Consider the following 23162-nt stretch of genomic DNA (forward strand, 5'->3'; position numbering starts at 1 on the left):
TTGCTTGAATTTGTTTTTGTTTTGTTTTTTTTGCCGATATGATACCGATACTCAAAAAAAACATTTGTCCTCCAACAGCTCTTCCTCCGAGGCCGAACTAGGGTACTTTCCAGAATCGAGTTTCATGGCGCCAATAGAAGGTATAGTATTAGCTGTTCAGCCTCATTTCGAAATTGAACGCCGTCGTTTTTCACTTCTCTTTCTAACGTTCGCCCCTCGTGCCTTCCAGACAACCGCGACGCCCTGTTTAACGACTACGATGGGGACGGGGACGAGGCCGGGCCCGCCTCGGTGGAAGAGTGGAGGAGCCGCTACCTCATGGACCACGACCCGCAGAACCAACTGCTGGTGTGCACGGTGTGCGGGGAGCTGCAGTACTCCCGCAGCCTGGAGGCGGTGCGGGCCCACATCGAGGAGGCCCACCCGGACACCCTGGGCCTGGAGGCCCCAGAGCGCAGGCGGATCCTGGAGGCCTGGGACGAGCAGGTGTCCCGGAGGGAGCGCTTCTTCACCAGCCAGCTCCAGCAGCGCGGCGGGGCTCTGGCAGGTACGCCCGGCGCTTGTGACCAGACGCTATGAAAGGGCCAGGTGTCTACTCAGTGATAAAAGAAGTTGGTTTCTGATAGTGGGTCAGGCTGGGGTTGTAGGGATGCCCCAAAAAAATACGGAATTTCTGCCTGATTCACTCCCACTTGATTACTTTGCAACGTACTAAAGCCACCGGTTACTTCCCACAGCTTGAGGTCAGTCAAGTTTTTTTCAATCTTGAGTCACCTTTTCTTACTGGTCGGAAGCTCCCTCACCGCCGATAAAATCGTTTTTTTTTTGGGACAAACCAGTTTCACCTGATGTTTGTTTCCCCGAAGCGCACAGGACCTAAATCTGCAGCGAAGGAGCGCGGAGCATCCCAAACATCCCGCGGCTATTTTGTGAATCGTCTTATTTATTCATGGAAATATTTGTGACTTCCTTTATTATTTTTTTTTTTGCACCTTTTGTGGAGGGTCAAGTCGTCGTCGTTGAATGCTGTACAGGGAACACAGACCTAAAAGTAAATGAGCTTTACCTCAATCCCCACACAAAAAGACACGTACAGAGCACAACACTTTATATTGTAATTATGCGAAAGAGTTGATAATTCTAGGTAGTTTTGTACTACGTTTTTACCGCACAAATAAAAGGGTTGGGATTCAGATCGGAGGCCACTTTACTCCCTGGCTCGGCCTTTTTTCACATGGGGGGTGATCTCTTTCCTCTCTCTCTTTCCCTTTATATGCTACGAAATGATTGGGAGAGAGACAGACTGTATATAGGGCTGCAGGTCTTGAACATGTTTTCCAGATGTCATTTCAAAGCTGTCAAATGTTTTGTATTCAAAAGATTATACTGTAACTTTATAAGCGGGTTTTATTTGTTTTGTTTTTTTTGTTTGTTTGTTTTTTTTTACGCTCCATGTTTCATAATGCCTTCGCTGTGCGATGTTAGACGTCGGAGAAGCGCCCCACTCTGTAAATACAGCACAAAAGTACTATTTGGTGGCCGTCGGCTTCTGAGATGCGGATTCCGCAGTCGCCGTGCTGTTTGACCCTTATTGTTTTCCAACGCACTCCCAATGGAATTGTATATAATTTATTTAATTCTTTGTTATACAGTTTGTGGTTATCAGTAATCATCCATCATATTGGTATTCTTTAGCTTGGTTCGTGTTAGATCTCATCTGTGAATGTTTAATGACTCAAAGGCCTCTTGCATGAATAGAGAACGGGCGAACGGTGGACGTAGTGGAAGGCGATGTCTGCGGTGCATTCCATCCCTCATGCGTTGATTTTCCCACAGCAGCATGCTGGAGTACTCCACCGTCGAGCACAAAGTCTTTGACGCCGGTCTCACAGAAAAATCCAGCAGTTGCGATGCGGTGGCCTGAAAATCCAAGCCAAGCTGTTGTGAATTATGAGAATGTAATTCTGAACTTGTTTACCAGTTAAAAAAAAAAAAAAAAAAAAGGAATGCTTTTTTTTTTTTTTTTTCTGAACCAATAAACCTTTTATATATTTTAAGTGGTTTTGTGGTTGCATAAGAAATACAGTTTGAGTGAATATGAATTTGAATTCTTGGCCTATTACTACCTTCGATCATGTCGTTTTTCTATTTATTTATATACACAACACAGGGCATTTGTATGCCATTGCGTTCATGTCATTCTGCAAATGGAGCCCAAATTCCCAACCTGCGATGCCCATCTTAACTAATCATCTTAAAACCCCTTACAACAGCTCAGTCCTTTGCATGAACTATGGAATGACAAGAGCACAACGCTGTTTCTTGTACTGTACATTTGTGGACTGCCATAAAATCACCCCACAACAATCAGCTCAAATTGTTGGACCATGATGATGCGAGTGATCTCAGATCACAGTGAAACACCTTTGACGATGTCTGAAAACAATTCCTAACCTAGTTAGACAAAAAGACGGTCCACAGATATGTGGACACAAACACGTCCACAAAATAGTCCCAAAAGTGTCAAATGACAAGTTTTTTTTCTCGCTTTTGTCGCTGGGTCAGCAGTTATTATGAGTAAGGAGTCAAAAGTGAGTGGAAATAATGGTCAGGAGATTTTGGCGGCCTGTAAATGGCGAGTAGTACTACTCTCGGGGAATATTTCAATATAGAGGAAAGGGATTCAAAAGACACGAATTATCTGAATAGGTTTGCATTGATTCTTGTCAGCTCGCAACAAGAATCAGTGTGCAGACTCCACACCACCGTGACCTCACCAAGTCATAGTTAGAAACGTGAAATCCAGTCATAATGAGCTCAGTGATGAAGAGTGATATCTGATATTAAGCAGAGCTGATTTGATCTTTTTGAAATAGATGTGAAATAGATTTGATAAGTTTGCAGCGAGGCTTGACCACGAGTTTGGTCGGGGGGCGGGCGGAAGGGTGATCGTCCATTAGAGGTTTGAAGGCCACCTGCTCTGAAAAGGCGTCTGCGTCCCCAAAACAGATTCAGGTTGTCAGTGTAGTTCAGGCCGTTTTAAGTTGCAAAATGGTGAGAGCCACGTCCTTAGGTGAAGAAACCTGCCAAAGTTACGCACTTCTGTCAACTGGTAGTGGTCCTCTGATGCATAATATTATTATCATTTCAGATCAGATATTATAACATACATACAAACACACACACACAACGAGAATTGGGGCGACGGCCTGTTTGTGTGTGTGTGTTGGGATTTGTGTCACATATCGCCTCCAAACCTTGCCAAAACAATGTTCAGGGATTCCGGCCTTTGCATGAGGTGGTTTCTATTTCATCTACGTAAACAATCGATTAGCAGCTTTACATTTTGTTAGCCACCCGACCGCCAGGGCCATTTCTGAACATTTTGGGGCCCTAAGCGACATCGTAGAGTCGGGCCCCTCCCCAACCCCAAAACGCTGTCTGACTAGTAGGCACTTTACAAATAAAGCCGGATATGAAAGAGAATTACACAGATTTAATTTCATTTCAGTGTAAATTACAGGGTTATTGTAATGCAATATAAAACCAATAGATAACTTTTAACTAGAACATGTTTACGAATATTAACAAATCAAAGTGTATATATACACTAATATAAAAAAAAAAGAACGACTAAAAATGAATAGAATTAAAAAATAATTAAAATGTCACCTTTTAAACAAATAACAAAAACTGTGCATCTCAGTGAAGTGAATTCTGTGTGCTTATGTGTGTTAAGGGATACGTTCACGATGTTCTTCAGATATTTTTCTTTTTCCATTTTTCTGCTCCAGATTTGGTATGAGCTCATCTTCTTCTTCTTCTTCCTTACCGGGCCCATTGCAGTCGCTTATAATGCAAATAGGCGAAACAAAAAAAAAAAACCGAAAAATAAATGGCCCTGCAGACCGCCATTTAATCAAAGAAGAACAACTATTGTCAAATAAGCCCTCAATTAAGTTCATTCCAAACTCACCGGGAGGCTACGGAAAGAGCTTTTCTTTTAGGGCGATCGAAGCTCAAATCGGGGCAGCGGCATGGCGCTGTGGTGTCGGCGGCACAGGCTGCTCCGAACCTCGAGTAAGCCAGGACAGCTCATTCCAGGTTCCAACCCGGATCCCAATCTTTGTAAAAACTCCGCGCCGTCGAAGGCGAATCCTCCCCGGCCAAGCCGATCAAAGGGAGCGGGTCGATCGCCCGGGACGGGGTCTTCGGTGTCCGGCGCTTTCGTGCGGAAAGAAGACGCCAAAAGCCGTCCCGCTTTTGGCGGAGACGCCGGGGGCAGACACCCCCAGTTGTCAAGCTGCACAAGCACAAGCTGAAGGTGAACGGGAGGACAGACCAGGCTGGGAAAAAAGTTCTTCAGCCATCTCCTCGATTTGGGGGGGAAGGCCACAAAATTGACGGGGGTGGGGGGGGGCAGGGGGGTACAGTGAGGCTCGGGTCCGGGTTTCCTCCGGCGTACCCCGGGGGAGGATCTGCAGACTACTCAGATTACCCCTGACCCACAGAGCGCGCGTGTGCGACAAAGAGAATCTCTTGAACGGCACTATACGCAGCACATTCCAACTGAACAATCATCATAAACACCAACAACATGTGCTTGGCCTAGTTCCTCGGAGAAGACGGTCTCCTTTTGAGCTGACTCGCTTCTGGGAGACGACCACAGAGAGCGCGGCCCGTCGAGCTCCTCGACTCACCGACGCCCTCTGGAGTTTCCTGGCCATCAGACGACACTCAAGGCAGCGGCTCCAAGCATGCGACTTGGGGACCTACAAGCAGGTTCCCACCCCCGGACTCCAGAGAACGCCACCGGGCGGGTGGCGGCGGTGCAGACGATGGACAACGTGGTGGAGCGCAAGATTTCTGTCGGGACGAACCCGGGCCAAAAGGATCTTCGTGCCGAAGGCTTCCTCACCGCGACAGAAACAAAACAAAACACCAAACAAACCTCAACGATGGCTTTCTTCGTCGGTGCTGAGCCACAGCCGTCACGCCGTCGAGATTTGTTTCTGACGCGCTTCTTGTCTTGTTGATTTCTTGCACGTACTTGGTTTTGCTGAAGGTGGCTGTGGGCCTGTCACAGTAGGTTTTCTGTGGATCGTGTGTGTGTGTGTGTGTGTGTGTGTGTGTGTGAGAGAGAGCATGTGTCGGCTCCCAGCTCCGATGTGCAATAAAGTTAATGGAATAAACTAAAAAAAAAAAGTACAAAATACACGCTCATACCACTCTAATTTCCAAAGGTGATATCGAAAGTAGCGTTCTAATAACTGGGTACCATGTGTAGCTACAAAAAAAGTGAGCTAACTAAAAAAAGTACAAATAAACTAAATACACGCTAAGACCACTCTAATTTCCAAAGGTGATATCAAAAGTAGCGTTCTAATAACTACGTAGCAAGTTTACAACAAAAAAAATGTAAGCTAACTAATAAGTACAAATAAACAAAATATACACCAATACCACTCTTAATTTCTAAAGGTGATATCGAAAGTAGCGTTCTAATAACGAATAACTAGGTAGCATGTGTAGCTAAAAAAAACAAGTAAGCTAACTAAAAAGTACAAATAAACAACATATACACTAATACCACTGTAATGTCTAAAGGTGATATCGAAAGTAGCATTCTAATAACGAATAACTAGGTAGCATGTGTAGCTAAAAAAAACAAGTAAGCTAACTAAAAAGTACAAATAAACAACATATACACTAATACCACTGTAATGTCTAAAGGTGATATCGAAAGTAGCGTTCTAATAACGAATAACCAGGTAGCGGGAGCGATGACAGACCGTCCGCCCTCTCGGCGTTGACCGTTTTTGCGAGACACATCCGAACGCGATTACGACGCCGCCCGTCACTACCGCCGCTTAACACCGGGCGGAGGCATTGCTCATCGAAACGAGCCACATGGAAACGTGGCTCCGACAAACCTATGCCAGGTGGTGGTTCCCGGTCGGGGCCGGCACCTCCCCGCCTCCGCCGGTGCTCGCTCACGGCCAGCGCTTCACTGCCGTCTCCGGGGGAGGGCGAGCCGGCGCGGGTGAGGGCTGAGTGGAGGCGACGAGGGACCGACGGGGCAACGTTGACGACGAGTCGCCGCTGTACTTTTGTTGAAGTAGCCGCATCTCTGCGCCCTAGTCGCTCCCCTATGGATTATCTGTAACACCATACGTAATAATTGTGATTGTCACTGTTATCACGACATTGAATGACTTTCAGGTCCTATTTTGAGCATTTATTTGAGCATTTAAGCATTTCACGCAAAACAAATATAATCAATTTATTGTCAATGTGACATTAATTACTATTTAAATATCCGTATATCCATTATATATATCTATATATCATTGTCATCATTTTTGCATTCAAGGATTTCACGCAAAACAAATATAATCAATTTATTATCAATGTGATATGAATTAATAACTATTATTAATATCCGTATATCCATTATGTATATCTATATATCATTGTTATTGTCATCAGTGTAATTTATTCTAGCATTTAAGCATTTCACGCAAAACAAATACAATCAATTTATTGTCAATGTGATGTTAATTACTTTTTTTAATATCCATATATCCATTATATATATCTATATATCATTTGTCATTGTCATAATTTTTGCATTTTCAAGGATTTCACGCAAAACAGATATAATCAATTTGCCAATGTGATATTATTAATTAATTACTTTTATTAATATTATTAATATTTGTATATCCATTACATATATCTATATATCGTTAATGTCTATTTCATCCAACCATGCAACCATGATTAAATGTGCAGTTCCCTGGCATCATCTATGTCGTGGAAGCGAACGATTTGAACGACAAAACCAGGTGTACTTACATTTTTGAGGAGGAAAGGACTCAGGACCCTGTCCCAGTCCCAGTCGTCGTCCATCACAGTAGTGATAAGTCACAGCCAAACCACAAGGATTAACACAAGCAGGAGGTGGATTGTTTATTTCTATGACTTTGACACACAGTGCCTTTTAATTGCTCGAATAGTCTTACTGCCGGGTTCCCTAAAAGCACGACCGAATGACTTTGTGGTTACAAATGGAATTAATTCCTACGAGCTCTGAGCCATCGCCGCAGCTCTCTTTCTTTCAGACGCGATCCGACTCTCCGGGCAACCATCCCTCCCGCCCCGCCCCGCCCCAAATGTTCCATCTCAGCACCTGCTCACCGTGTCCATTACAACGTTTTATTTGAGATATACTCCTGTTCACTGCTTCATTCCCCGACTTTGCCGTCGCTCCTCTTCGATATCTTCCCGCTCGGGCTCCGGTTCTGGTTCCGGTTCCGGAGTCTCTCGGTGCGGCCGGCTCCCGCCCCCGTCGGAGCGCTGGAGCTCCCGCGGGCCGGCGTCCAGGCGAAAGAGGGTGGGGACGCGTCCCAACATGGGGTTGCTCTGCTGTAGGCCGGAGAGCCATTGGTTGAGGGTGGCCTGGTCTCCCTGGCTGGTCATACACATGGCAAACACCGGGCCCTCGTCCACTGGGGGAGAGACAAAGAGAGAGAGAGAGAGGAGATGCATTAAAAAAAAATCTAAATACACAGCACACCTCCAAGCTTTCAGTGATTTTATACCACGAGTTTCCGTTTCTGCCGGTTCCTACCCCTATCCACATCAAAGTCCTCCTCATCGCCGAGGTCCCGCTCCAACTCCAGGTTCAGCTGCAGTGGGTAGTCAAAGCACCTCTCTGGGTCATAGGGCTCCTCCATCTTGTGGGAAGAGCGGAAAAATGTATTGTATTGTAATAGAATATTTGAGAAAAAAAACAACGATCATTTAAAAACATGGTGAGTATTTCACATTTATTCTGTATATTTCACCCAATTTTTTTTTACCTTCTCCTCAAGTGGGAGAGGGTCTGCCCTGAGTATGTAGTAATACACACAAGTTGTCCTCAGCCACAGAGGGAAGGGACCCTCCATAAACACCGGCTTGCTGGGGTTATGCTTGGCTAGCAGCTCCATCTGGTCCGGGCTCTGGATACCTGGCGCCAGCGACATTTTAGGGACATAGAGTTGTCATACTTAAAGAAACCACCAAAAAGTTAGAGATAGCAAAGGCACTCTTGACTACGGTGGGGTGGTACTAGACAGTAATGGTATATTGAAAAGGCGGAATTCACAAAAATTCGCACACAATCAAGTTACTTTGACAACCATATGTGTCAGCATGACCAGGAGGTCATTTTATGGTGTGTTTCTTACCGTATCAGTCATATTTTTTGGAGGGGGGGGGTATAAATGGAGACAATATTTGTTTTTAAAGCTAGAATTATGTTTGTAAAATATGCTAGTTCAGTTCTTGAAAAAATTCACAAATCCAAAGTACAATGCTACAGAAGTGCAAAATAAATATAGAATGGGGAACTATGTCCATACCTACGATATAGGGAACTGTGATCTCCTCTCCACTCTCTGTAATATCCGTGTAAGGCATCTAGGAAAAGGTATAAGCTTTAATTTTAGAACTGTCTACACATCATTTACCCCACTGTAAAACAAGAGCTTTCGGTGAAGGTGCAAACACCAAGAGAGAACAAGCTATACGGCATCAAATTCTCATTAAATGTTCATTTTCATTTAAGACATGAGGCCAACCATTAGAGGCCACAAAGTATGAAAATAGAGATTTTTTTTCCTCACTTTATGGACAAGCGCTCATTATTATATTATCATTGTCCTCATACGACAATTAAGACAAGTATAGTTGTTTTTTTTACAGCGGAATCTTTTGGTGCATTGAGTTATTGCTCACATTTTGTTTACCAATCATGGCTTACACTTAATGTCAGGTTTATTGTACATCACTTTTTTTTTTTCCATCTTTTATTTGTATGGTTTAAATTTTTTGATTTATTATATATTTTCCAAACATTGCCATTTTCTTATATTTTTATTGTATCGCTTTAATATCATTTTGCCTCCAGTTTTGACGTGAGCTTGAGACGATTGCAATTTCCCTGAATTAAGTACCTATTTCTTCGCAAGTTATGCAGACTCAGTCTAGTGTTTCAGATTTTCCTATTGAAAACACTGATAGAGTACTCTGTCTCCTCTATAATAATAATAATAATAATAATTATCATCATAATAACAGTCCTCCTGGGCTACTCTGCTCACCCTATTGCAATTGCGTGTCTTACTTTAATCTGGTAGCATGGTAATAATGTGTGGACATATGCAATGTTATAGGGTCATAGTCAAAAACAAAGCAGGAGGGAAGCCGGTACCTGGAAGACGGTGGCTTTTGCATCCAGATCACCTGCAATGCGCGCCAGGCTGAATCGGGCCAAGTCCACGGGATCCGTTGTCAGCTGGCGGGGTACGGGGAAGGGGTTTAAGTGTTTGAACTTGGGGAACCAGTACATCAGTCGCTGGTACTTCCTCATTGGGTGGCCCTTCTCCCCAAAAATCTGCACCAGCAGGACCTTGGTCTCCACATTGGGCATAATACCTGATCACACAAAACACACATCATACAGTAAATCGCATTGATCCGACAATGATTGTATTTGCAGTGTAATGCGTGATTTAAAAAGGAGTCAACGCTTGGCTGAAGGGACAGACGTAGGAAAGAATCTGTTGCCGCGGAGACGCACCATAGGTCTCCATCTGCTCCAGCAGTTGCACTCCGCACTCCTGCTGCCTGGGGTAGTGGTTGAACATGCGCTGAATATAGTTCCTGGGAACGAACACCTCCTTGGGGAAGACGTCCAGCAGCTTGTTGTAGACGGCCAGGTCCCTCTCGACGCCGAACTCCGGCATCTTCTTCAGGGCGGCGTAGATGAACTCCACGTGACCCCGCCGCCGCTTGTCCCTCTTGAGGAAGACGTCGACCACCTTGCTGAAGGTGGCCTTGGTTTTGGCGTCCCTCGCCACCCGCTCGAACAGGTCGTCCTGGGTGACCACCGACCTCCCGTCCCCAACGTCCCGTCTCCCCTCCGAGTCCCCGGGCGGCCCCGGACCCTGGGGGTGTGCCGGGCCGCCGTGGAACTGCCTCAGAGCCTGCGGGCGGCGGCGTGCGTTTAGGTTTGTTCGGCAGCGTTGAGAAATCAATACTAAGGATGGAAGCGAATCATAAATCAAATCATAATTCAAATACCTTGCGGTGGGTGTCGTACTGGACGGGAGCCTTTGGCAGGACTGCGGCCGGCATCGACTGGAGGAGAGCGGCATACTGGTGAGCCGAGGTGGACAGGACCCACAGATTCTGGACCCTCAGCAGGCAGCGGGTGCCGTTCATGGTGGAAGCCGTCAGACGTTGACCTTCGCGGGATTTAAAGGTCGAGATTATCACCGCATCACAAGCAGCACCGGATTCAGGCCACGGCCTACCACGCCCACAAGAACACACTATTCCGAAAAGATCTGCCCCGAAACGAAATGTCACCGAGTAAATAACAGATCAAAACACGAGGCGACAACACCACGCCGAATCCAACGCGTGTCTAATCTTGCGAATTACACTAGTTTATCCCCATCAGCCACAACCAGTGCATACCATTACGGGGCGAAAATGTGTCTCCTTCAGAGCTCCCTGCTCACGGACGCCGCCATGTTGGAAAGACCGGCGGTCATCGCTCGGTGCCGCGGGAAATAAGTCCCCCCGCAGAAACCGAAACACGAGCGCCAACCATGTGTTCCGTCTTCCAGTCTCCGTGCGGTACGCAGACCTGCCAAGCCGGGGCGACAAATCCACGTCGAATAAAAAGAATCTCAGCTAAAGTATTCTTTATTTATTTTTTTTTGTTATTCTTTTTTTTTTTTTTACGCTTTAGAACGTAATAAGGGGGTGTAACCAATTCCGTGTCGCAACTTTCACTATAAGGCTCTCAACCCGATCTGTCGCTGAGGAGGATGTCGGCAGCCACACGCCGATATCAAGCAGAAGGGCATTGATTGACAACATTTGTGGCTGTAAAACTTTTATTTCACCGGGTTTCGGTGCAGGGTTTGTTTGGTTGTTGTTTTTTTTTGAGCGTTTTCCCTGACAGCTTTCAGCATGGAAAATACACCTCCACATAAACTTCACTGAGTGAGAAACTCTCCACGGCGGACTATGGATGGTTCCGCGACTAGCTGCGGTGAGTAGTCAAAAGGCCATTTGATTTATGCGTTATTTTCATTATTAATATTTTTTTTCAAGTTAGTATAAGAATTTTTAGTTTGAATGTTGGCTTTGTGCGGGGTGCAAAAACAGGCCTTTGGTTTTATTTTATTTGAACACTGGCATCACACTAAGGGTTTAAATTGCACTGCGTACTATTTGGCCGCGTGGGTGTGTTAGTGTAAACAAAAAAATAAAAATAAAAAAAGAGCGCCCTCATTTTGTTGTTGTTTCAGGAACGTGCAATTATCCAGCCCATCCCGTTCGTGTAATTTAACTATAATTACATACAGTTTAACCCAACGTTTCCAGAATCGTTTTGGGTTTTTTTCCTTCTCCTCACTGTAGAGCGTCGGTGTTTTGATGGACGTCAACTGTGATAATGGTGCAGGTGAAAGATAACAGTTCCCCCACAAACCCACCCCACGGCTTATCCTCTGTGACGCCACGGGACAACGCACGGGTAGAAAATAAGAAGTAATTTGTTATAAATGGACGCCGGAATTTTTGACGTGTTCTGTACTTTGTTTTTTGTTTTTGTGTGGCAGAGCTCTGTGGAATTGGTAGGACACCTGCAGGGGCCTTAAAGGTGCAGGTCAAACACAGCCTTGCTGTTCTATGAGTTATGGGGCCACACGACCAGTTAAAATAATATTTCTACTGTTATAATGTGATAATAATATAATAATAATAATAAGAAGAATAACTGTAATGCTTTAAATTTATAGGCATTTTCCATTCCCACAGCCCCCCTTAGGTAAAGCTGGCTTTGGCAAAGACGTAAAAACAATGGTCAATCATGATTGAAATTGTTCACTATTGACAATGAATCAATCAATTTCACAGTGGCATGAACCTCACCCGCTTGGGCCACAGCACAACGCCACTATTGTTGCACATTAGTGGGGCCGAGCCCCTCCCTCCCGAACCTTACGTGCTGATTTTGTGTTTACTTGTAAAATGGGATTGGGGTAAGGCTAGGAGGGGAGGGGAGGGGAGGGGAGGGGAGGAGGGCGCGCAGCAGTAAATATCCCGCCAAGACGCCTGCCAGCATCTGCGGACGAGGCTCCCCGCGCCGGGGGAAGAGACTTGGCTCCCGTCGGCTCTCAGCACACTCTGCAGCAGCAGGGAACCGGAGCCACGCGAGTTATTTTCCCCTGTTCCATAACCCTTCTTTGCCATTGGCTTATCTCACTCATAGATGATACGCTCTAGTAATAATACTCCCCCGAAAAAAACAAGATATAATCCATTCATCTCAGTCGTCCTCCGTTGACGATTTGGGTATATATTCAAATCTTATCATCCGGTTTGGCTGCGGTAATGAACCGGGCCATTCATTGTACACTCAGCACTGCTCGGCAGTGTTTCATTCTCAGCTGACCAGTTGCGCCACATCATGTGTCACACATTCATTCCCGTGGTCAACAGGAGTCAAAAATGTGGAAAAAAAAAATGCATACCACGTGAATGAATGTGCTCGATTTCGACTTCACCATGATGGTTGACTTTGACACTTACTTAACTCTGACTTCACAGCAGAAGCCAATTCTCCAGGTGAGCAGCCTGTAGGGATGCATACACACATATGGAGGGGCCGGGTGTTGTTGGCTGGTTATACCGTAAATATAAAATGAAAGGTGACGTACTTTCTACTTATATACTTGAAAGTATCCATGCAATTCCGTTTAAAGCCATGCAAGGCACAGACACACATATACATGCACACGCACACGCACATGCAAAAAATCCTAAGCTCCTTTACCACATGGAATCCGTAACATTGCTGCAGAAAAAATATCCGGCAAAGGCATCAGGTAGTCATTCACACATTGGCCTCCTTTACGGAAAACCACTGGAGTCCTTTCCCACATTTGACGACTGTTACAGTTAGAGGACGTAATGGGTAAGGGTTAGTACGTTATTTCCAGTGTAGATGCAATGGACAATCTGTAGGCAACCGACGTAACAATCTGAATCGTTATTTTTTTTTTTTTCCTGGCTCTCAGAGAGATGCGCTTTGGTTTCCACCTCCCCGCAATTTTAAGAAGAAAAATAAATATTGTTAAGAATATAAAGACCTGTCTCTGTAGAGACTGGAGGTGTTTCAGTTTTGCGTCGTTGCAACAGAGTGATTTTTGTTTTTCTTCCCGAAAAACAGATAACCTTTGAAACATTTGTACGGAATAGATATTCGTAAAACCCCACTATTTGTGCTTTGCCGGTATCTGGATTTGACTCTACCCTTACTTGACCTGCTCATACCGGCAATGCTACTGCTTCCATTCACACACACTTCCATTCACAGCCGTACTGGCTTTTTTCCGGAAATTATTTGAGGTTTAGAGTGAGGAAATTCAGGGAACAACTTTTACGGAACGTCAAAACCGGCTTCTGTTCCCACATTACACCCGTATGGAACAATGCCAGTAGATTTATGCCTTTCAGCGGAAGGGGGAAAGGGGCCTACATTGGCTGGCACAGCAGGCAAATGGCAGCAACTTTGAATATATAGTTTCAAACGACTAGTTGAGTCCTGTAGATGTTTTTTTTTTTTGTTTTTTTTTAATGACTCATTATTGCTGTTATAAACATTCACGAAGGAACAGGTTCCAATGTTTAGCAGGAATTCGGAACAACAGGCGTCACATCTTCCTCTCTCAAAACGACAGCAATGTGCTGCAACATGACTTTTTTTTTAGTCGTAATTCTGTTAGGAAGCATACCGTGTTTCTGTGTCTCTGGATTTCCCGTTCTGCCTCTAAGACAGCTAATCTCAGGCGAATGACTTTATTGATTCATACCCATCACATGATTGTTATGTGGTTATTAAAAGAATATTGAATGGCTGCCTGTCTCCTGATTGTGACAGTGTGTTACACGCAGGGGTGGTATCGGAAGAATTAACTATCGCAGAGTGTTGTAATCATTGGTACACATCGTGTTACGAATAACAGATTTCACGTCGGAGAGGCCATTTTTCACGACATGCTATTATGTTTCATTCCATTTAATGACTATTGGTCTCAGTTTTTGCAGTACCAAAAAATAATAAAAACATGCATACAAATGTATCCTAAGAATGTAGGAATCTAAGAACTGCTGGTACAAGCATACTACTCGTAACCAAAACATGCTTAATAAAGTAGTTTAAAAAGTATCCCAGTATTTAGTAATACCGCATAACAGATGTCAAAGTGATGTGAGTTTTCAGGTGATTATATCCCCATCTTCCTGGCAAGATGTTGGCCACCTGTTAGGGCCTTCATCTTGCCCTGCCTTATAAATGGTGCACTACATACTCCAAACTGAATGTTGGTGCTATCGTGGTTCTGGACACAGCACTTGGTTTGCAGTCCACGCGCCATTTTCTTCAGATTGTGCAATTGTCTTCACCCTTGATTGTGTAAGCGGTAGAAGTGGCGCCGTCCAATGAATCCCTCCGACGGGCTTCCGCACTCTTCACCGTTGTCCTTACCGAGCCGACCGGCAAAGGGGTCGAGATCGCCGATGAGGAATGGAGATGGCGCCTCGCGTGAGGTGCGCCCGTGTTGCTCTCCGACCTGGTCCCCGCATCACTGCAAACTTCTCCAGCAGAAGGGGTGGCTTTGGCGGGATTTAAAAGCACTGTGCAACCCTGTGATTGAATGATCGTGATTCTAACATTGCTTCTGGGCCTTCCCGGGTGGAAATACATACAGTGCTGTAGGGGGACCTGGAGAACGGCATGGAATCCGGTCTACATTGCACGGTGTAACACCAACGCACTCCAGTGCTTTGTGTGCAGGGTTGAGTCAACAGAACTACATCATGCCTTTGTCATCTGTTTGTGCTGCAAGAATAGTCTTGAATAATATTCCTGTGTGTGTCAGCCAGACCTTACAATCAAAACCGTGACACAATGCTGTCCCTGTGCCAAGGCTTTGGTAGTTCACTTTGGGAGCAGATCTAAAATCGCCCTGGGTTGGGGGGGTTATTAGGTGTGTGTACTCCCTTAATGACACATTCCGCGACCATAACATGTAGGTGCACGTTCAGTCCCCCAATTTCACCCCGGGACCCAAAAACGAATGAATGGGTGGTTTATTGCTATCGGTAATGACGTGTAGTGTGAGCCGTAGGGGGTCTCTCGCCTGGGATTAAGAATTGGAGTCAGCTGAGTTCTTTGGCTCTGTCTCTTCCCTCTCCTAAAACTCACTCCTTCACCCTCCCCCAGCAAGAACCAGCCCTTTCACTGGATTGACATCTCACGTCACAGCTTCTGCCGTTTATGTGTTTGCCTCTGCCAAAAAAAAAAAAAAAAAGGAGTGGCCAAAAAGCTACCGCACATTGCAGCCATGCAGGTTTTGCAACCATGTTCTCCTCCCCGTGTGGGAGGTGGGTGTGCGTTTGTGTGGGTGTGCGTTTGTGCGGGCGGCGTTCGCAACGCGCTCACCGGCGCACGGGCCTTACAGTGCACCACAGGATGCTCTGCGGTGTAGGGGCGACGCAATCGCTATCAGACGTGGGGAAGGTGCGTTGAACTTCGCCAGTCTGTGGGTAGCGTGGAATTGAGCAAGAGGCGAGGTCGCGAGTGGGCGGACGCAGAAGAGGAACAAGATGCGTCACCCGTTTGCCAATGCAGCGCAAGCCTGCAGTAGCACATCAGAGAAAAATGCCTTCCCCCAACCCAGAAAATCTTGACTTAAACTACTGTATCGGCCCAGAGTGAGTGCGAGTGCTTTCTAACAAAGGCGGCAGTTTCAAATCAAGCCCCGGCTCAAATCATGCCGAAGATGAAAGCAGTCGTTTTGAGGGCGAGTTGTAAATCTGAGTTGTAAACCCCTGATTCAGAGCCCGAAGGACAAAAAAAAAAAAAAATGAAATGCTGTGAGATTATGCAGAGAGACTCAACAAAATGGTCAATTTCTTCCAGCTGGAGACGCTCTGGACCGGACAGACACCCGCAGGAACCGGAATGACCCGGATGGTTCCTCACAAAGAAAGCATATTTTCTTTAATTTTCATTTTATTGCAGCTTGGAGATCAAATTCTCCTTTCTTTTCTTTCGGAGATCGCCGCATAGTCAAGCGTCAACGTCCTCGTTCGGGCCTCCCCTCCACCCCCGGCCGTTAGTATGATTTTGCCAGTGAAACGTGGCCCGCGGTGCAGCGACTGGATCGCCCGGCCCGCGGCGTGAGGAAAGGCCGACCCGACCCCCAAAAAAAACATCCACAGTTCGCGTTTGGGGCGATAATGTTTCCGTGGGTTACGGCTCTCTCTGCCGGGCTATGACTAAAGTGATACTTCCGGAGGACTTTTTGATCTCAAATTAGCACCGCAGTACGAGCTTGTTCTGGATTTTTTTTTGTGACAGAGTTTCAAGCTGCTCTCACCCCTCCTCTCGAGGAGCCGGCTCGTCTCTCTGGTCGTATGCAAATCTGTGCTGGAAGGGAGGCGTGAAAGTTGAAGTGTGACTTTTGAACAACAGCTGTTTGCGGTATGTATAGACGGCAAGGAATTGCTCGTAAATGTAAATGCCCCCGACGAAATTAAAACCGATTCTGATTCCGGTAGCAGTGAGGTCATGTAATTTACCGTGCATAATGCGTATCAGGAGTATTGCTGGTGACAAGCATTTTGTAACATTCATCTTCATGGTACGGAAACATGTCCATCTCATGGCCGATGGTCTAATTTTCTTATGTTCGTTACATAGATGCATTAAACAAAAATAAAACATGTACACCAGCGGAAGGGATAGGGGGGAAAAAACAACTCGTCAAAATTCCTTTAAACAGGGTCAGTTTGAGCAAGCCAGTGTGAACCGGAACAGAGAAAGAGAGATGGAGCGCTGATTTGGGGTGTCACGTTACTTCCTGATCAGTTACATCTCCCACTCGAAAGCCTTTCCCTGTGTTTGCGAGGCGTGCCTGTGCAAACCCGCTGTTTGTATACAGGTGTGTACGCGGTCATGTGTTTGTATATGTTCAAGTGTGTTTGTCTATTGTGCCTTGAAACTGTCAAGTAGCTCGATATTTCTGCTTTTCCCCGTCTGAGGAAAAAGACGTCCTTTAAGTACCTGTTTTGTTGCTTTCAGCACTGGATAGTCACCCTCCCGTTCACTGTTTACCTGTAAATGCAGAGCGTCCGCCATTACTAGACCTTGAAGAGGGGCTCAATTGTTTTCTCATGGGTCCTAAGCTGCAGCAACCCTGAGGCAACTTAGGCGCAGCAGGCGTTCCGAAAAAGCGCAGCGTTGTCACCTGGCACTTTCAGCGGCGAAATAATTTCCCTCGCTCGCGTCGCGATTCCTCTTTTTGGTGGGGATCGGGTTTCCGACGGTGAAGTCGGCGCACGGTTCCTCTGCTTGAGCGGGTCGGTCGCGTTGAGAGGCCAGATCAGTGGAGCGTGTTTATTTACTGGTCGTGGCAGATGTCATGCTGAATTTAGCTACAGTAATTGTAGGCCACCTAGTTAATGTCTGTGTTTGAACCAGCGGAACCCCCGCAGAGATTGAATCTTCAACCAAATACTCAGTTGTTGTGAAGATGAAACAATGAACAGCCACTGTATGAGATGATTCGTGAGATGCGGTGACAGGCCGAAGCAATTTCCTATTATTATTCCGTAAATAATTAAATTATAGGCTCAGACTAATCACTAAGACATGCGAGCGCAAAAAAATAAAAATACAGACACACATTTCTCTTGCTTTCCTTTCTGACATGAAACTATCGAGATGGACACATTGAGGAGTTATCTTTTTTTTATTGTGACTTATTTTTCACAGTATAGCAGTACATGACGGTTTAAAGGTTTCTAACGCACGCATTAGTGATTTCTGTCTCAAAACTGTCTATTCAAATTCCATTGTCATCAGCTGTGCTCTGTGACACTGCTGCACCATCAAATTGAGAGGTTTATTTCATGAAATAAAGGAAACACTCATACATCATGACTATGCTATTGTAAAAACATGGCGGTTTCGTAAAGCCCCATAAAAGCTTCTTCGAAACAAACTCCACTAGAATCAACAAGCCAGAAGGTTGAGAACTTTTGTTGACAATTACTTATATTTTCAATAATGCAGCATAAAAATGCAAACATTGTCTCTGAAATAAAATAGCGGCAGATTCTTACTATATGGTGAAAATAGGTCAATATTTCATTAGATTCAAGTGAAAATATGCTTGACTAAGTGCCCCTACACTTGGCCTTGAGTCTTCAAGGGAACAGCATGCACCGTCTAATTTTTGGCTTAAAATGAGCCTATTTGGTCTCAAAAGGAAAGAACCTGTTAATTTACAGAGGAGTCCAGCAGAACTTTGATGCACCTCCTAAGTGGATGAAAGCCCCAGTTTCCCGTCGCAAAAGAACGTGGCAGGAGGCCCGTAACAGGCCTTTAGCATGTGTTTCTGCTTTTCCTTCGCTTAATTTTCTTCCTTCGTTTTACAACTGCAAACCTCACCAAAAAAAAGAAAGGAATGGAATGTTTTAATTGTTTATCATCAGGTTGTTTACAGTGGAGGGTTTGGGGGAGCTGTTCGGCCTGGGCAAAGGCTAAACCGTCTCTTCGAAGTGTAAACGGGGGCCGTGGCATATTGGATTAGGGCCTAACCGAAGCTTTTTTTATGATCTTACATGTTCCTTCCTTTTCCATCAACGTCAATATGCCTGTTTGCTTTTGAATTGCATCCGTTTGCCAGGCCGATGTGTGTGTGTGTGTGTGTGTGTGTGTGTGTGTTTATGCCTACATATCTTTATACTTGTCATCTGGAGTGCTTTCATGTACTACGTGCACCGTCTGCGTTGCATGTGACTAGGCAGAACCTAATGTTTTTTTTGTTTGTTTGTTTTTTTAAACCTTGCACTTCCTGTGTAACTCAGCCACATTTGTTCTTCAGAGAAAATTTGTCGTACAGTTGAAAAATCCAAACAAGCTGCTTCTCTCACCCACCGCCAGGAGAGGAAGTGTTTCCCACATCCTCTCCTGGCGCTGGCCATAGGCCAGAGGTTGCTATGGTGACGACAGACCAAGTCACCATAAAGCGGTGGTGTTGTCGAAGCCAACTGGATTTGCTTATGCATGCACCATGTCTTCATGCACTCGCAATCTCTTACACATCCGCCATGAATTAGAGTGATAAATGCCAAAATTATGGCTGTAAGAATCATAGAAATGAAATAGTAATGCTTTTAAGTCGTCTCTTGGCCCGATTAATTTACATAATGTTTATAAGATTGGTAGATGTCACAGGATTCCCTCAGCTGATTAGTTTGTAACAGTATAGCTACTTTGAAAATTAACTCCTAATTGGAAACCTAATAATCATAATAAGCAAACTGGGGAAATCAGATTTTGCTGAGAGCATCTGCCAATATGCAATTTTATGGCAGAAAGTGTTCCCAGCATGCAATGTGGCAGTAACTCTGGGAACAGCCAGATAAAAACTGTCTTGTAAGTTTTTATACATTTTTCTGCAACAGACCAACACCATTCAGCCACAACATTAAAACCACTGACAGGTGAAGTGAGTAACATTGCTCATCTTGTTCCAATGGCACCTGTCAAGATTGAACTGGCAACAGGGTCATGGGCGCCCATGGAATCATTGATGCGTGTGGGGAATGAAGTCTAGCCCGCCTGGTCCGATCTGACTGAAGAGCTACTGGAGCACAAACCACTGAAAATGTTCATGCTGGTTATTAGAGAAAGGTGTCTGAACACACAGTGCATCGCAGCTTGGTGGGTATGGGGCTGTGTGGCTGTGGACCGGTCAGAGTGTTCATGCTGACCCCTGTCCACTGTCGAAAGCGCCTACAATGGACACGTGAGTGTCAGAACTGGACCATGGAGCAATGGAAGAAGGTGGCCTGGTCTGATGAATCACGTTTTCTTCTATATCATGTGGATGGACGGGGTTAGGGTCCGATCCAATTGAGCATCTGTAGGATATGCTGGAACAACAAGCCTGATACAGGGGGGCCCCACCTCGCAACTTACAGGACTTAAAGGATCTGCTGCTAACGTCTTGCTGCCAGATACCACAGGACACCTTCAGAGGTCTTGTGGAGTCCATGCCTCAATGGGTCAGAGTTGTTTGGCCGCACGAGGGGGAGCTACACAATATTAGTGGTTGTAAGTGGCAATTATAATGTTGTGGCTGATCGGTGTATAAATAGAGTAGACACAGCCTTTCCATAGAAAACCCATTTGAGTTGAAGCCAGTTTCACTTGTAACCAGCCATTCTTACAGTAACATTTTACTGCCATATTGCATTCTGGGATACATTCACTTTTTTAAGCAACTCAAATTCAATTTGAATTCAAAGTAGATTCCTTTTATGACTCATAGGGGATGAAGTCACAGTGGACCTAAACATGGTCTGAAGCTCCACTGTCTCCTTGATTGTAGCGTTTTGTGTAATACAATGATGATGAAATCCCTGGGGTGCTGGGCATTCCTGTGTTGGAAAACACGGAGCTCTGTTGATAGCACGGACTGTAAGGACATTAAGCATGGACAGTAAGCCACTGGAGGCAACCAACCCCAATCAGATTCCAAACAAAGGGGAGGGTCTTTCCGCCTTTTCCATCTTCCTTCATGTCACCCCCTGTGCAGCCAGCCCATCTGTAAATCCCTCTACTGAGGCATATACCCCCCACCAGCCACAACATTAAAACCACTGACAGGTGAAGTGAATAACATTGATCATCTTGTTCCAATGGCACCTGTCTGTCAAGTGGTGGGATATATAAGGCAGCAAGTGAATAGGCTACACGGCTAAAATGACTACACACCTCTGTCAGAGCATCTCTAAAATTACAGGTCTTGTGGGGTGTTCCCAGTATGCAGTGGTTAGTACCTACCAAAAGTGGTCCAAGGAAGGACAGCCGGTGAACCGGTGAAAGGGCCATGGGCGCCCAAGGCTCATTGATGCGTGTGGGTAGCGAAGGCTAGCCTGTCTGGTCCAATCCCACAGAAGAGCTACTGGAGTAAAAATATCTGAAAAAGTTCATGCTGGTTTTGATAGAAAGGTGTCAGGACACAGTGCATCGCAGCTTGCTGCATGGTACAGACCAGTAAGAGTGGCCATGCTGACGCCTGTCCACCGCCGGAAGTGCTTACAAAAGGCACATGAGCGTCAAAACTGGACCAGCAGGACCTTCAGAACACCTTCTTCCATTGCTCAATGGTCCACTTCTGATGAGTCACGTTTTCTTTTAAATCCTGTTGATGGCTGGGTTTCCGTACGTTGTTTACCTGGAGAACAGACGGCACCGGGATGCACAATGGGAAGAAGGCAATATGGCGGAAGCAGGATGATGCTCTGGGCAATGTTCTGCTGGTAAACCTCAGATCCTAGCATTCACGTGTGTTCAAGTGGTGTTTTAAGGGACTTCCAGCACAGAGACACAGACAACGGGGTTGTAGACACACCAGTTTATTGAAGAGAGTGGGCTAGTTGGAATAAGCCCAGGAGCAGATGGATATGTCTCATGACAAGGGCTCCTCTCCAGAGTGTGTGTGGGAATGGGGGTTTTACCTGTTGCTCGTTAGACCAACCAACGAGCAACATGTATGCAGCCACTCTGATCCTGGACCCCAATTACCTAGACCCAGGACAGGTGTGGCTGCTTAAACCACACCATCCCTACACCACAATGTGGATGTTGCTTTGACACGTACTACCAACCTAAACATTGTTGCAGACCAAGTACACCCCTTTGTGGCAACGGTATTGCCTGATGGCAGTGGCCTCTTTCAGCAGGATAATGCTACCTGCCACTCTGCAAAAAATGTTCAGGAATGGTTTGAGAAACATGACAAAGAGCTCAAGGTGTTGACTTGGCCTCCAAATTTCCCAGATCTCAATCTGATCGAGGATCTGTTGGATGTGCTGTAACAACAAGCCCGATGCATGGGGACCGCACCCCGCACCCCGCACCCCACCTGCTAACGTCTTGGTACCAGATACCGCAGGACACCTGCAGAGGTCTTGTTGAGTCCATGCCGCGACAGGTCAGATCTGTTTTGGCCGCATGAGGGGGACCTACAAAGTATTAGGAAGGTGGTTTTAATGTTGTGGCTGATCGATCTATTACCCTTCACTTAACATGTATTAAGTAGATGCCTTTTGCCCCTGGCCCCTCCTAACTCTCCCATCCTCCTGGGCCAACGTCCAACTCACAATCTTATCATCTCCCCTTCTCAGTTCAATTATTGTGACTCATAGCTGCAGACTTTGCCTAATTTAACACTTGACTAGCCACAAATCATACACTGGAGACATAATCCATGCCTGGATGGAGTAATCTAGGCCTTCGAACATGCTCTTAACAGACTAAACTGTTAAATTCCATGGACATTAAGCACAGCCCACAGTTTGGTCTTTCAGGTTGTGGGGTTAGCCAGTGATTTTGGCCACTAGAACGAGTTAACAGTGCTATAAAGTGCTCACGCAGGGAGGAGTCCCAATTGAGTAACTCCTACCTAGTTATTTCTGAGCCGGCAAAGCACTTCCACTGCAATTTCTCAAGCACTCGATGGACTGTAATGCGAAAATAACACTTAACACGGCCAAGCAAGAATGCATTGGCAAAGCAATTATTGCAGCTATGAGGGGGGGGAGGGAGAGAGAGAGAGAGAGAGAGAGAGAGAGAGAGAGAGAGAGAGAGAGAGAGAGAGAGAGAGAGAGAGAGAGAGAGAGAGAGAGAGAGAGAGAGAGAGAGAGAGAGAGAGAGAGAGAGAGAGAGAGAGAGAGAGAGAGAGAGAGAGAGAGAGAGAGAGAGAGAGAGAGAGAGAGTAACTCTGATTGAATGAGTTGAACGCTAGAAAAATATTCTCTCACTGCTTGCCATGAACATCTTTGTTCCATGCAGTCAGAGGAGTGAAGGAACTCATTCCAGTGACACAAGTGTAAGAATTCATTCAGGTTTCCCATCTCATCAACAAGGACACACACAGAGCAAATTCCTGGAACTCCAAAATCTAGTGATAGACATTAAGTTTAAAGGGTTTCGATTTCTGGAGTTCATTTTC

General features: G+C 45.6%; 2 protein-coding genes across 2 annotated transcripts in view; one reads left to right on the top strand and one right to left on the bottom strand.

Annotated features, from left to right (window-relative positions):
- Positions 1-6955: 6955 nt before the first annotated feature.
- On the bottom strand, positions 6956-10626 carry ecsit (ECSIT signaling integrator). The gene is made up of 8 exons (XM_080022907.1): positions 10531-10626; positions 10132-10295; positions 9629-10034; positions 9260-9483; positions 8409-8466; positions 7866-8014; positions 7634-7739; positions 6956-7511 (listed from the first exon to the last, which is right to left on the bottom strand). The coding sequence occupies exons 2-8, from the start codon at positions 10270-10272 to the stop codon at positions 7240-7242; spliced, it is 1356 nt and encodes a 451-aa protein (XP_079879033.1). The 5' UTR covers positions 10273-10295; positions 10531-10626; the 3' UTR covers positions 6956-7239.
- A 249-nt stretch (positions 10627-10875) lies between these two features.
- The window catches only part of eml3 (EMAP like 3), a gene marked incomplete at its 3' end in the record, with an annotated part of 38694 nt that continues 26407 nt past the window's right edge, over positions 10876-23162 (top strand). Inside the window, exon 1 of the mRNA XM_080023542.1 lies at positions 10876-11113. Coding sequence (XP_079879668.1) covers positions 11089-11113 — 25 coding nt within the window. The 5' untranslated portion in view covers positions 10876-11088. The remainder of the gene's footprint in view (positions 11114-23162) is intronic.

Source organism: Zeus faber (assembly GCF_960531495.2).
Source record: "Zeus faber genome assembly, chromosome: 22".
NCBI classification, from domain to species: Eukaryota; Metazoa; Chordata; class Actinopteri; order Zeiformes; family Zeidae; genus Zeus; species Zeus faber.

What these genes read in the sequence shown, in the direction of transcription:
- ecsit (XM_080022907.1), bottom strand. Translation starts at nt 10,272, where the DNA reads ATGAACGGCACCCGCTGCCTGCTGAGGGTCCAGAATCTGTGGGTCCTG. An exon ending in CAAAAGCCACCGTCTTCCAG is followed by an intron (nt 8,467 to 9,259) that starts GTACCGGCTTCC and finishes ACCTTTTCCTAG; the next exon opens with ATGCCTTACACGGATATTAC. An exon ending in GGACTTTGATGTGGATAGGG is followed by an intron (nt 7,512 to 7,633) that starts GTAGGAACCGGC and finishes TCTCTCCCCCAG; the next exon opens with TGGACGAGGGCCCGGTGTTT.